The sequence below is a fragment of the Perca fluviatilis genome, chromosome 6, assembly GCF_010015445.1.
Source record: "Perca fluviatilis chromosome 6, GENO_Pfluv_1.0, whole genome shotgun sequence".
Classification (NCBI taxonomy): Eukaryota; Metazoa; Chordata; class Actinopteri; order Perciformes; family Percidae; genus Perca; species Perca fluviatilis.
In genome coordinates this window covers 32,585,255-32,598,060 of record NC_053117.1, presented here as the reverse complement: position 1 = coordinate 32,598,060, position 12,806 = coordinate 32,585,255, and the positions used below count along the sequence as shown (strand labels likewise).

The 12,806-nt window shown below is 37.0% G+C and overlaps 1 protein-coding gene across 3 annotated transcripts in view; it reads right to left on the bottom strand.

The window, feature by feature from the left end:
* slc39a14 (solute carrier family 39 member 14) overlaps nt 1-12,806 on the bottom strand; it is a 38,626-nt gene that overhangs the window by 12,765 nt on the left and 13,055 nt on the right. For 2 of the 3 annotated variants that reach the window (XM_039802541.1, XM_039802542.1), the window contains exons 4-6: nt 11,574-11,751; nt 6,884-7,053; nt 3,892-4,014 (exon numbers count right to left, since the gene is read on the bottom strand). In XM_039802541.1, coding sequence (XP_039658475.1) covers nt 3,892-4,014; nt 6,884-7,053; nt 11,574-11,751 — 471 coding nt within the window. Of the gene's footprint in view, nt 1-3,891; nt 4,015-6,883; nt 7,054-8,115; nt 8,286-11,573; nt 11,752-12,806 lie in introns of all 3 variants that reach the window. The other variant, XM_039802543.1, reaches the window with a different exon arrangement.

The following is a 12,806-nucleotide window of genomic DNA, read 5'->3' as shown; positions in this document are numbered from 1 at the left end:
TCGCAAGGAGCGGCGTCCGCCAGTAACCCCGACGCCCGCAGAGGCGCGAGGGCCCGCCCAATGCTGCTTGCAGCTTTAATTGGAATTGGTTCTTCAAAATGAACTAGTACAGATGACCTTAAAAAGTCCAGTGTTGACCATCAAATTGTGTAGAAAAGAATCTTTCAAACAAATGTCCACCTCAAATTGTTTGGCAACCATTTCAAATACTTGGTTAAATTAAAGCATTCTGGGAAATGGAGTCATGTTCCATTATGTTCCACAAAATTACAATTACAATAAATCAAACTCAATTATTTGTTCTGTGACTAGAGCTTTTAACATTCATTGCTGGGGGAAAAAATATCCTGTTAATGTAATCTGTACAAGTAGTTCAAACTAATATAATTTATAGAATATGTAATGCAATCATATCTGACATATATTGTAAAGCTTCATTGTTAAACACTTCACTGAAATTATGTATATGAATTTTTTTGAATTTTTGCAATTTCGCTTAAATTTTGCTTCCTTTAATTCAAATTCGAACTGTAATTCTAGATCCTATTTTTGACATCAATTCAAATTCAAGAATTGAAATTTAGGAGTCATTCTCAATTCAATTCTGAATTGTGCACAAGCCTGGTGCCAGAACTTTCTTAAATTAAATGTAGAAAAAAGTGAGGTGGTTGTTTTTGGAGCAAAAGAGGAACAATTAAAAGTCAGCGCTCAGCTTCAAACAACAATGTTAAAAACAGACAAAGCCAGAAATCTTGGTGTAGTCATGGACTCAGACCTGAATTTCAACAGCCTCATTAATTCAATTACAAAGTCAGCCTATTATCACCTTAAGAAGAGGACTTATGTCTCAGCAGGATTTGGAAAAACTTGTCCATGCTTTTATCTTCAGTAGACTTGACTACTGTAACGGTGTCTTTACAGGTCTCCCTAAAAAAAAATCTATCAGACAGCTGTAGCTGATTCAGAACGCAAAAACAAGCCACACTAGAACAGTACACTATCCATTTCATATAGATAACTTTGAAACCACACACACACACACACACACACACACACACACACACACACACACACACACACACACACACACACACACACACAAAAACACACACACACACACACACACAGTCATGAATACAATACTCCATGTATGGGGGAGAATCAGGATGCAAGACACCAGTTAAAGAAAACCATGAATAATTAAAACAGGGTGTCACCATTTTTTTGGACAAGATGGGATAGACATTAACTATCAAAAAGAAAACACACAAACCAAAAAACAATTGACACGACCAGTAAATCTTGTTTACCATTTACAGTTGCTGTTTATACAGTCACAGTAATCGATGATTCAATCTTTTAAGTACTATTTTGTGTTCAATGCTTATTTTATTTTTTTTAGATTATTTCAATTTTTATAATTTTTTTAAGCCTTTGTTTGACAGGTCACTAAAGTGAGGACAGTCTACTAGAAATGTGTAAAAAACAGTTTAGAGGGCATCTTTGCATGGTGCTGCAGAGTTAAAACATTGTGATGTTAGGCTGTAAACAGCTGAGCAAAGGTACAGATCACTCAGTTCATCTCTGAAGGACACGTAAGAATATGTGTCACATTTTTTGTCTACTACTGTACGGTATGTACAGTCGGTAACTATCTTACATCAAGATAAGATACATTCCCATATATAGTTAACTCTTGAGGGCAGTACAGTACAGTGCCTCCAACCCAAACTTTCCGTCCAACTGGTTAAACCTGCCACTGTACAGATAATACAAGAGGGAACAATTACATCTGTGCGTCATGATGGTGCTCATAGAAAATAATGATTGGAGAAAATGATTGGTTGAGTCATAACAACATGGCCTAGCATATTAATCTGAATCAATGTTAGAGGACAAATAAATAGAAAAAATAGAATAAAAAATAAAAAAATCAATTTAGAAAAAAATCAATACATGATACTGATTCAGTATTATCATTTATTGATCTATTAAAAAAGTCTTATATTGCTTGACTGTTCCATGATCTGTCAAACGTTTGGGCTGATAAGTCAACTCTTCTTGATTAAGGGGAAATAATGACAGAAAAGTCAAGAGACAACGTTAGTTTCTCCTTGGCTTTGGAATCCTGGTTTAATGCTCGCCATACCGTGTTGTGACTTTGTGCGTTGACCTTGGATACAAGCTGTTTAAACCTGCCATAAATACCAGCTCTGTGAGTCTCTCAAAGTACAGTGTTGTTGAGACTGGTACAGAGATGTTGATGTGTAAAAATGGGAAAGTGGGAAAATTACATTTAAGCATAATTCCTTATATTTTTGTGTTTTATTTGTACTTTAATTCTCTCACAAATGCTGAAAGAGTTTATCTCATTTCCCACATGCAGATTTTGATTCTAACTTTGTGAGACACCCAGTCTGGAACATTATGTGAGCACTGTTTGCCTGAACTGATAAAGTTACAAGGTCACCCTAAAACTACCTCTAGTTTTCCCACGCCAGTTAAGATGTAACTGGGGGGTGAAAGTCGTACAGGGAGGAGGAGGTGAGATGACTCCAAGATGTCTCTTATATTTCTCTGATTGTCTTCATGTGTCAAAAAAAAAAAGTGTATTGAAATTGTAGCGTCATAATAATCCAAGTGCGTGTGTGCTGTCACTCTGAAGATGCATATAAGCCTAGTGTTCTTGTTCACTCATTTGAGAAACTGACTCCACACTGGGCTGCGGCCTTTTGTGAAATCATGTTGCTCCTATTTGCAAATATATCTTTAATAAAATCCAAAAACCCAACTTGGTTTTAGTCTCAGTCTGTCTTATTTGTTTCAATTTACTAAACTCTGAAAACTTTACACCTGCTGCAAAGGAAACTTCCACTACAGATGTCTTCTGCCTATCCCTGCTGGTCAACTTCAACTTAAGCACGTTTTTGCAGCTCTTTTTATATTAAATAATGGCAGTTATTGTGACTTAAAACTATAGTGCATAGTTTCTGTAGCCACCATGAGGAATTCTAAGTAATGATAACAATTCTGTCGGTGCATCCACATGACACAAGCCTTCCATGAGAAGAGGTAATTAACTTTATTCGAGTTTCTGCGCACGAAAGTCGCCGCACGACAGCAATTTCTAAACACAGCCATGCTGAGAAATACAGAGAGTTTTGTGGAGCCGATCGTCTTAATTAGCTTTGTAGCAACTCATTTGGCAATGGCTTGAATGTAATGGACGTTCATGATTATAAAAAAGTTACGCATTTAAGCATCAAGTTTTTCCAGTCTTACATCTCACTCAGACTCAACTGTAAAATTGCACCAAATTTGATTTAAAGAAATACTAATTTAACCAAATCCATCCTGATGCTGTAATTTACCCAATTTCACCCCAGGGATCAATATAAGTATTAGTATTTTTGATTCTTATTATAATAATGCATCTTAAAAAAAGGCATGTAGAGACATATGTACCTGTAATTTAAAAAAAATGATTAATTAAAATGTCATGAGTGGAATATCAACTAAATATGCTTACATTTGAAGGCATTCTTTGTTTTAAGTAGGACATGTTTGTATAAAACCAAATGCCATACATCATATTGCAGATAATAAAATTAACTGATAAAATACCTAATTTGCAAAAAAGGTTTATTGCACATTCAGTTTGATTTTGAGACCAACTTCTGGCTTCTTTGGTCTTAAGCTGCTTTGACAGCTTTCATATAATATATACAAGTAACCACAGAGGGACCATTGCAAAGTTGACACATTTTAATGCTTCCCATTTCCCTTATGGATATGCTTGTTGTTGGCATTATAATTTTGCCAATTTCCCACCACCTGTATCTAACAATAAAACAATATATATCACATAATTCTTGCTATGTATGTACTCACCCCATTTTTCTGTTTGAGAAGCACTCTGAGGACCTTTTCAGTGAAGAAGAAGAGGTAAAAGCCTGCGAACACCACCGCAGATTTGGACACGTAGAAATCCACCATGGGGTCAAAACCAAAGGCCTACCATTGCAGGAAAAAAGATGGTGTTAGCTTGTGATGAATATTTATAGTAGCTGTTATTACATCATTACTTCCTGACATCGCTCGATGTGCATATTTTTGAAATAAGGTACAACTATGAAATGTAATGTAGTTACAGTTTTTTTAGAGTGAACATTTAGTGGTTGGTGATTTGCTTGTTTTGAACTCTAAGTGAGTTTAGGCTGCAGAGTCAGCTGTCTAAAAACAAAGAGTGCACTTTCATTTTTGGCAAACATTTTCCCATGTTTATATTCACTGTCAGGGCCGGCTGATGAACAAACTAAACAATAACATCAACTAGAGCTTATATAGTTTGAGATATTTCACAGTAGCCTCTCATCTGAGACAGGTTGAATTATGTATGTACTCATCCCCCTCGCATAGACACAAACCTCCCATAAAAAAAAAAAAACTACTTCAGCTCTGAGGTATACAACTGTTTTTTTCTTACTACTCATCCCAGGTCAACTGATGCAATGAATTATACGGCCACTATAAACCTGGCCATGATGGGTGCGCACACCGTCTAGATAGCATTTAAAAACATAATAAACATTTGCTTGTATTTGTGGATTATGCCACTCTGAAAGTATGCCCTGACTTTGAAAGTCAGTGTGTTGACAAGCTTCCTTAAGTAACCCAGCTTATTTAACCTAATGTAAATGAGACACCTACATGTATTAATGACAGTAAATATTAGAGATTTGATTGTGAGTACATATCATGGCTAAATGTCTTCTGTAGACATTAGACTATAATTACATTCAATATTACAGTTTTTCCTTTTAATCAGGTTTTTAACTGTTAAAGGCAGACTTCAGACACAAAACGCAGTCTGCAGCATCGTATATTACCAATTTACTTAAAATATGTCAGCTTTGTTGTAGGGGAGAAAGCTGATTACTGACCTGATTCCTTTCAATAACCTGGTTTCTTATATGCATGTAAATGTAGTCAGTGTTTTTATTTTTGTTATATATATATATATATATATATATATACGACGAACAGCTTCACAATGTTTTGAAACCGATTTAAAACAGTGTTAAAAAGCACTAGATTTAAGACATCCTTGAGCATTCATTCAAAAGGTAAGTATCCCTTTAACATATTAGTTGTATTACTTATCACTGGCAATGCTGCAAATCAAAGGCGCATGATTTTTTTTTTTTAAATGTTTGCAGTTCTTTAATCCTTGCATCACTCTAATAAAGTTACTTTTAATGTGTCAGCTATTTAGTTCAATGATTCTCATCTGGTTATTTTGATCTATAAAAATGTCTCCAATTAAATTCCGTGAGTCACAATACACACTCAGTTTCCAGTTTATTAGGTAAACTTAGCTAAAACTAATGTGGACGAATACAACAGTCATGCAATAAATCCTACCTTCATGAAGGTTATAGGAGTTGGGTTAGTTTAGTTTCGGGAATTGTCAACTCAACTGCATGATCATTTTGAAGGCAGCAGTTTGCATTACGCAGACAAGGTGTTATTTATTATTTTGTCCAACCTTATTATAATCAGTGAAAACTGAACATTAAAACCTTCACAAAGTTACAATTTATTGCAGGACCATATTCAATTTAATATCGACCACCGCTACATATGAGTCAGTCAAGACTTGCTTTTGTGAAGTTTTTCCCAAATATGATAAATAATACATTGACCCTTAATTTGCTTTGTAAATGCTGCTTTTTGAATTCCTGTTTTGAAATGTGAGGCGAGTAGAGTGGCTGATCTATGCTTTTCCTGATTTCCAGTGACAAGGATTACTATGCATTTTCTTTTTTTCAAATTATAGTTCTGAGTTTTGCTCGTTCCTTAAAGTGATGGTTCGGAGTAATTTCACCCTAGGGTCCTTTGCACCATGACCTCGAGCCAAACACCCCCCCAGAAGCTTTTTTCACCTGGGTCGAACATTGGGAGAGTTAGCGTAAAGTAGCATTATCAGCTGAATAGCTTAGCGCAGGGGCTAATGGATCCGAAGTGTCTCTTAACATTACCCCACTAATAATGCCCGAAATGATACCAAACGTCTACAGTAGTAAATGAAGTTTATGAACACTTGCCTGCTGGCTTCTGCTCTCTGCTGTTGTTGCTGCTCTAAGACGAGTGCTTAGGGCCGTCTACAAATTACAACACCGAAAAGAGATGCAACAAAAATATTTTTTAATTTCACTTATTTTTTAAAGTAAGTACTGTAGAATAACTAGCAGGAGACAAGTTATAATTGAGGTAAGTTTGGAGACATTACCTTATTTAATCATTAAATTAATAAATATTTTTGTTGCATCTCTTTTCGCTGTTGTAATTTGTAGACGGCCCTAAGCACTCTTACTGCCCGGTAGTAACAGCAGCAGCAGCAGAGAGCAGAAGCCAGCAGGCAAGTGTTCATAAACTTCTGGTGTACTTACAAACTTTACAATCCATCGTTTTATGAGTGCATAACCTATTTGTACTACTGTAGACGTTTGGTATCATTTCGGGCATTATTAGTGGGGTAATGTTAAGAGACACGTCGGATCCATTAGCCCCTGCGCTAAGCTATTCAGCTGATAACGCTACTCTAGCTAACTCTCCCAATGTTAGACCCAGCTGAAAAAAGCTTCTGGGGGAGTGCTTGGCTTGAGGTCATGGTGCAAAGGACCCTAGGGTGAAATTACTCCGAACCATCACTTTAATTCACTTAATGCTGATGGTGGAAAGGTGGCTGCCAATTAGAGCATATCACTCTATAGCTCAATATTATTATCAACAAGAACTCATCCTCTTCCCTGAAACTGCATAGCAACCCTGCACTGTGAAGGAGCTGCAGCTATGTGAGTCAATGCAGCATCGACACTACCTCTGGGATGAGCTGAAACAGGGCGTTGGAGTAGAGCGTGCCAATGGCCAGGGCTATGAAGTAGAGCAGCAGTCGCTTGTAAAAGGTTTTCTTCATGAAGGGCACCACGCTTGCCCCGACCAGCGAACACAGAGAGATCAGTGTCACACACAGGATCCCATAACCCCACACTGATCAACGGAGAGGAGGCAAAAGAACAAAAGGGGGAAGGTGAGGAAAAAAAAAGAGAGGGAGTTAGTTGAGAAATTATTTTATCAGATTAATTACCAAGGTAAGGGACAAAAAAAAAGAGAACACCAACCAGTTAACTCCCTGAAAAGAAAGGAAGAATTGAATTAAATCAACCTGAGGAGAAAAAAAAAGAGATTTCAAAGACACCAGAGACAACAGGCGTATTTGTCCATTTAAAGACAGATCAAAAGAAGTGACACCACCTTTCATTTGAATTTGTTGTCTTTTGAAGCAGTCCTCGAACCCCATGCATTTTGATAGAAGGGGGAAGTGATTAAAGTAAAATATCACACACACACACACACACACACACACACGCACGCACGCACGCACGCACGCAAGCACGCACGCACCTGTACCACTGTCCTAGCCTCAAGGAACACACTGCAGAACAAAAGGGGGCAAATTGACTTTAAATAGCCCAACAGTAGCAGAAGGAGCATCACTAACAAGGGGTCACATTTCACTTTGAAGGACGCTGTAAGGGTGCTGCGCACAAACTGAAATGTATGAATCCAAAGCCAAAAAATAAAGTGAGTGAAACACTGTTACCAAGTCTTTTACATGCTGGTGTGGTAGAAGAAAGAGCAAAACTATCTCCTCTCCAATAAAAAACTCATAGCTGGCCTATATTACATTGCCAGAAAAGGTGCAGACACAGACACAGATACAAACATACAGTGCACACAAACAGAAAAGCACCGCCAGATGATCGGTGATGCAGTAAGTAAAAAACATTCCACAGTGCTTATTAGAGCCCGAGAAAACCACAGAGGGAACACAAAGGCAGGAAGGAGCGGAAACAGATGTGACTACAGGACAGACAAAAGAGCGCTTGGCCAAAGGTGCACTATTTTCAGCTGTGTGGCACTAAATTGAACTAAAGAAGCTTTCAGCTTTGGTGTTTGTGTTTTTGAAAAGCAAAAGAAAAAGTTTATGGGATGTGAAAATATCTATGAGTAAAATATGTAGATAGAAATATGTATGGATGAATAGCAAACCTCTGGCAGGAGCTGCAGGATGGCAGTGGAGTACAGCGTGCCAATGGCAAGAGCGATGAAAAAGATGAGCAAGTATTTCATATAGCGCGTCTTCATGAAGGGAATGATGAAGACTCCGGTGAGGGAGAAGGCATTGATCACTGTCACGCTCAGGAAAGAAAAGCCCCACACTGGAGGTTTGAGTGACAAGAGGTTGGATGGAAGAGGAAAGTGTTAAAACAAACTTCCATGCATAATGTGTGGTAAGGCAGCTCTAAATGCAGCTAGGGCACTGCATTATCAATAAAACAACATGTTTTCTTTCAATACAATTATATTGGGGTCAAATAAATGAAAAGCTAAATTATGTTACCTAAAAATCATCTTAGAAAACAAATACTTATCTTATTGCATTTTATCTGTATCAGCTGTATTGAAATGCAAGGAGATAAAAGTAAAAATGTCTTGCATTTCAATGCAACAAATCTACATGTGATTTTGAATGTTAACAGATGACATTATACAATATTTTAATTCATTTAACTCAGCTCTTGTTATCTCAAGGTGAAGAGACTCTGAAAAACGATTCAAATGAAACAATATAGGAAAGGAACATCGCTCTTTTTGAACTAGTCATGACTCCGAAATATGTGGGAACAACTGCCTTAACTGACACCTGTAGAAAAGGAATAAGGCTAGTGAATATTATTTAAAAGGTTTGTGCCATTTTTGTCTGAGGCTGCAGCACCTGTGAAGTTTATAGGAAAGAAAGGTTAAATTAAGAAATGTATGATATATCCAACGCTGTGTAACCGAAAATACATTACGAGGCTTGGTGGTGAAGGCAGAGGCGGACTTCTTCAAAAGATGAAGGTACAACTCAAGTCTCTAGGAAAACATTTAATAATGGAAAAAGGCACAAAAATGGGGACAAACAACATAAAATTAAGATCTAATTATTATTTGGCAAATAACATAAAAATATATATTTAGTAGAACTGCAACGGTTAGTCAACTAATCGATTAGACGATCGCTAGAAAAATAATGCCCAACTATTTTGATAATTGGTTAATCGTTAAAGTAATCTTTCATGCAAAAATGCAGTTTTCTGCCTCTCATATATGAAGATTTCCAGGTTTTTCTGTTGTATCATATTAAACTGAATATCTTTGTTTTTTTTGTACTGACAAAACAAGACATTTAAAGACAAGACCTTGGACTTTATGAAACTAGGATGGACATTTTTCTCTATTTTCTGAAAATATTCACTATTTTCTGACATTTCATAAATAATATAATAGATAATAAAAATAAATGTTAGTTGCAGCCCTAATATTTTGACAAATTAAAGGTAAAATTGCTATATTGCTAATTGCACCTAGATTCTCTAGTGTGGCCTGTGCACCGATCTAAGTCTAGTCTTGTAGTGTGTGACCTCCTGTTGCCGGTGAGTCCTGTAGTGTGAAAACCACACCAACTTCAAGACTCTAAGCTGTAAGCCACTAAATCAGCATCAACGACTTTAAAACAGGTAAAAAGATGCTGGTTAGGGGAGGGATGTTTGACTTTAACATGTGTTTTGATAGTGAATCTGATCTAATGTGATCTCTGAGAAAAGCAAAACTTCGTATTTAGATAATGAGAACAGATCAGACTATAAACGTCAGTGAGATCTGCAGTAGAGATGAATTTCCATGGCATCTGCCTCCCTGCTGCTGGCAGCTCTCAACAGCCTAGGCAAAGAAAAACAGCTCTGAAGCCAAAATAAGCTGTCTACAAGGGCAAGTGTGAGGCGAGCTGAGGGCATATGAGTGGATGATAAGAGAAAACAAATTTGTCAGTGAAGTGGGAGAAATAGAGCCAGAGCTCTGGGCCATTAAACTAGTTATCTTAGACCTGCCAAATATAAAACAAACTGGGTCAAAAGTAAGAACTGAAATTTGTGAGCTGGCTTAGCTGCAGCACAATGTGATTATAGTCATCACATTCATAAGGAAAGCTGTAATTTTCTTTTAGTGGAAACTACTAAAATACAATTAACATTCCTAAGCATTGCTGCTTTCGGACATCAGTTCTGCTGCAGGTTTGAGGGCAGAACATCACAGTTGACCAAATTATCCAAATCTGTCATTAGTTAGCTTTTTATACCAGCCACATTCTGCAATGCCAATTTAGCTTCCACTCAACACAAACTCAAAGGCTTGTTAAATTAGATGGAGATGCCAAAATGGCTTGCAGGGTTCTCAAGGACATTCTAATGGGTGTGTCTGGAGTCTGTATGTAGTTACAGTGAGTCAGCAGCCAAGGAAAGAAGAGAAGTTTGTGGCACGGATGCTTTCCTGTCCCACTGTCTTTACCTGGATGAGCTCTCTGCTACATACCGTATATGCTGACTGAGGCAGGATTGTGGAGTCTAAAAGTGTTGGTTTTTAAGCCAAACTGAGAAATGCAATCGGAGCCTGGGCTAACTGCATGCTGTTTTGGCTTTCATCTCCCTTGGGTACATCATGATATCACTGTCTCCAGGCAACAAAATACACATTTGGAGTTCAGATCTGTTAAAGAAATGTGTTTTAAGGTCCCACTGCATTACGCTGAAAATACAATTGCATAGAAAACAAGGGAGCAGAGGGGAAAACTTGTAATGCAATTAGTTATTGACAGAAATGACTATACTCACTCTAGAGAGTGAAAGAGTTCAGATATACAATAGACAAATAAAGAAGAGTGTATAAAGAAATACAGCCAACATCAAAGTTTGACCAACAGACAACAAAAATGCCATCATTATATCAAAAAGTACAAACGTAAGGTTAAGACTGCTACCCTATATTTTTGCTATTGTCAACAAATCCCATGAAAAGACCAAAACCAACAATATGTTAGTCCGTTTCTCCAACTTCCACACCTTGCCTGCATTTCTTAGTCACAAACCCATCAGTTACTACTGAATCTTTTTTTTTTTTTTTTTAAATGCGTCATGGATATATTCTGTCATTAAAAAAAAAAAAAAAAGACTTCAGTAGCTTCAGCAAACGTTACTCAAAAAGGAGTGAATTCCACATTCTTTGGGGACGACTTGTAAGTGCAGTTTTGGGGCACTAATGAGTGTTTGCGGCAGCAGGACAGTGTGGGACTGAGTGAAAATAAATTACATTGGCCAAGTTCATTATATTGACAAAACACGTCAACACAACGGTGTGGCTAATTGTGTTTTTGGACAGGTGTTGGAGCTTTTGGCACAGAGAACTAACCTGAATCAGACTTTAGCTACACAAACAATACTTAATGGGATCAATTTATTTTTGGTTTTGGTCTTTTCATTGGATTTGCTGATGTTTAGAAAAATTTTGAAAGTCACCAGACTTTATCCTTTAAATTTACAATAGACTGTAAAACCTGGAGTTCATTACAGAACAAGCTAGACAAAGATTACATAACATTTTATATGAATGATAAGTAACAAGTTGGTGCTTACCTTCGGCATCTGAGGGCCTGGGGGAGGGGTCAATGCTTGACTCTTCCTCTTTTTGCGCCTTGCAGGAGCCAGCATCCAACTGCTGCAGCATGGTGGGGCACAGCTCCCGTAAGCCCTGCCCATCCAGTCGGGACTGCTCGCTGATGCTGTAAATTGCCAGCGTGTCTGCAGGCAAGCACTGGAAATGAAAACATACATCAGTCAGGGCAGAAGAAATTACCATTTCACTTCACAACTGAATTATCCAGGATGAATTCGTGACAGGTCAGAGTGCTTTAAATTTTAACCAGACACAAGGCAGGCTCATATTTGAGTGCATTTTAGCTTTAAAAAAAATTTGATCAGATTTAGCTAATTACATCCAAACATATTTAGAAATGAATTAATCGTTAGCTCATTTCTCAAGCAATAAGACCAAACATTGTCAGTTTCTAGCTTCTCAAATGTGATATTTTGCTGCCTATTTCGTTTATGTATATTGTATAAGTTATATATTTTATGGTTTTGGACTGTTGGTTGAACAAAACAAGACGTGAACATGCACCTTGGGCCTTTAGTAAAGTTACCATTTTCCAAGGTTTTATTCATCAATTAATCAAAACATTACATTCATATCATTCAATAGTGAAAAAAGTAGTAGTTACTGTCCTAAACCAACTACAAGATAAATATATAGTATGTTGTCTGCTTCAGGTGCTTACATACAGTGATTAAGAGCTATGCCATTTCCATTAATTCTATATTATTATATATATATATAATATAATATTAATTCTATAATTTTCAACAAAATGTCTTATTTTGCTTATACTGACTCCTTTTATATTATTTCTAAATGTAGGGTGTCTGCTATAAGATTGCTTGAGATTTAAACAAAACTACTAAAAAAATGTACGAACACTGGAGAACTGGACAAATACAGATGGAGGGGATGCCTCACAGCCATTAAAAGGCAGATAGGAGACATACAGTGATGTCAACTTCTAAAATTCTATCTCTATCTCAAAAGTCAAGTTGAAAAATCTAACTGTTTCTATTTCATTCCTATATTGGGACACAGGAGCCAGTTAGAATTTCATCTCCTGAGGAAAAAAAGTGAAGCTGAGTTAAAGACAAGTGGTGTTTTCCACAACAGCAGGAAATGTATTCAATATTCTATTCAATGATGGCACAAACTGTTCTCAGCATAACCAACAAATCATTTATTGTGGCAGCCGTGATGTTGGAATGCAA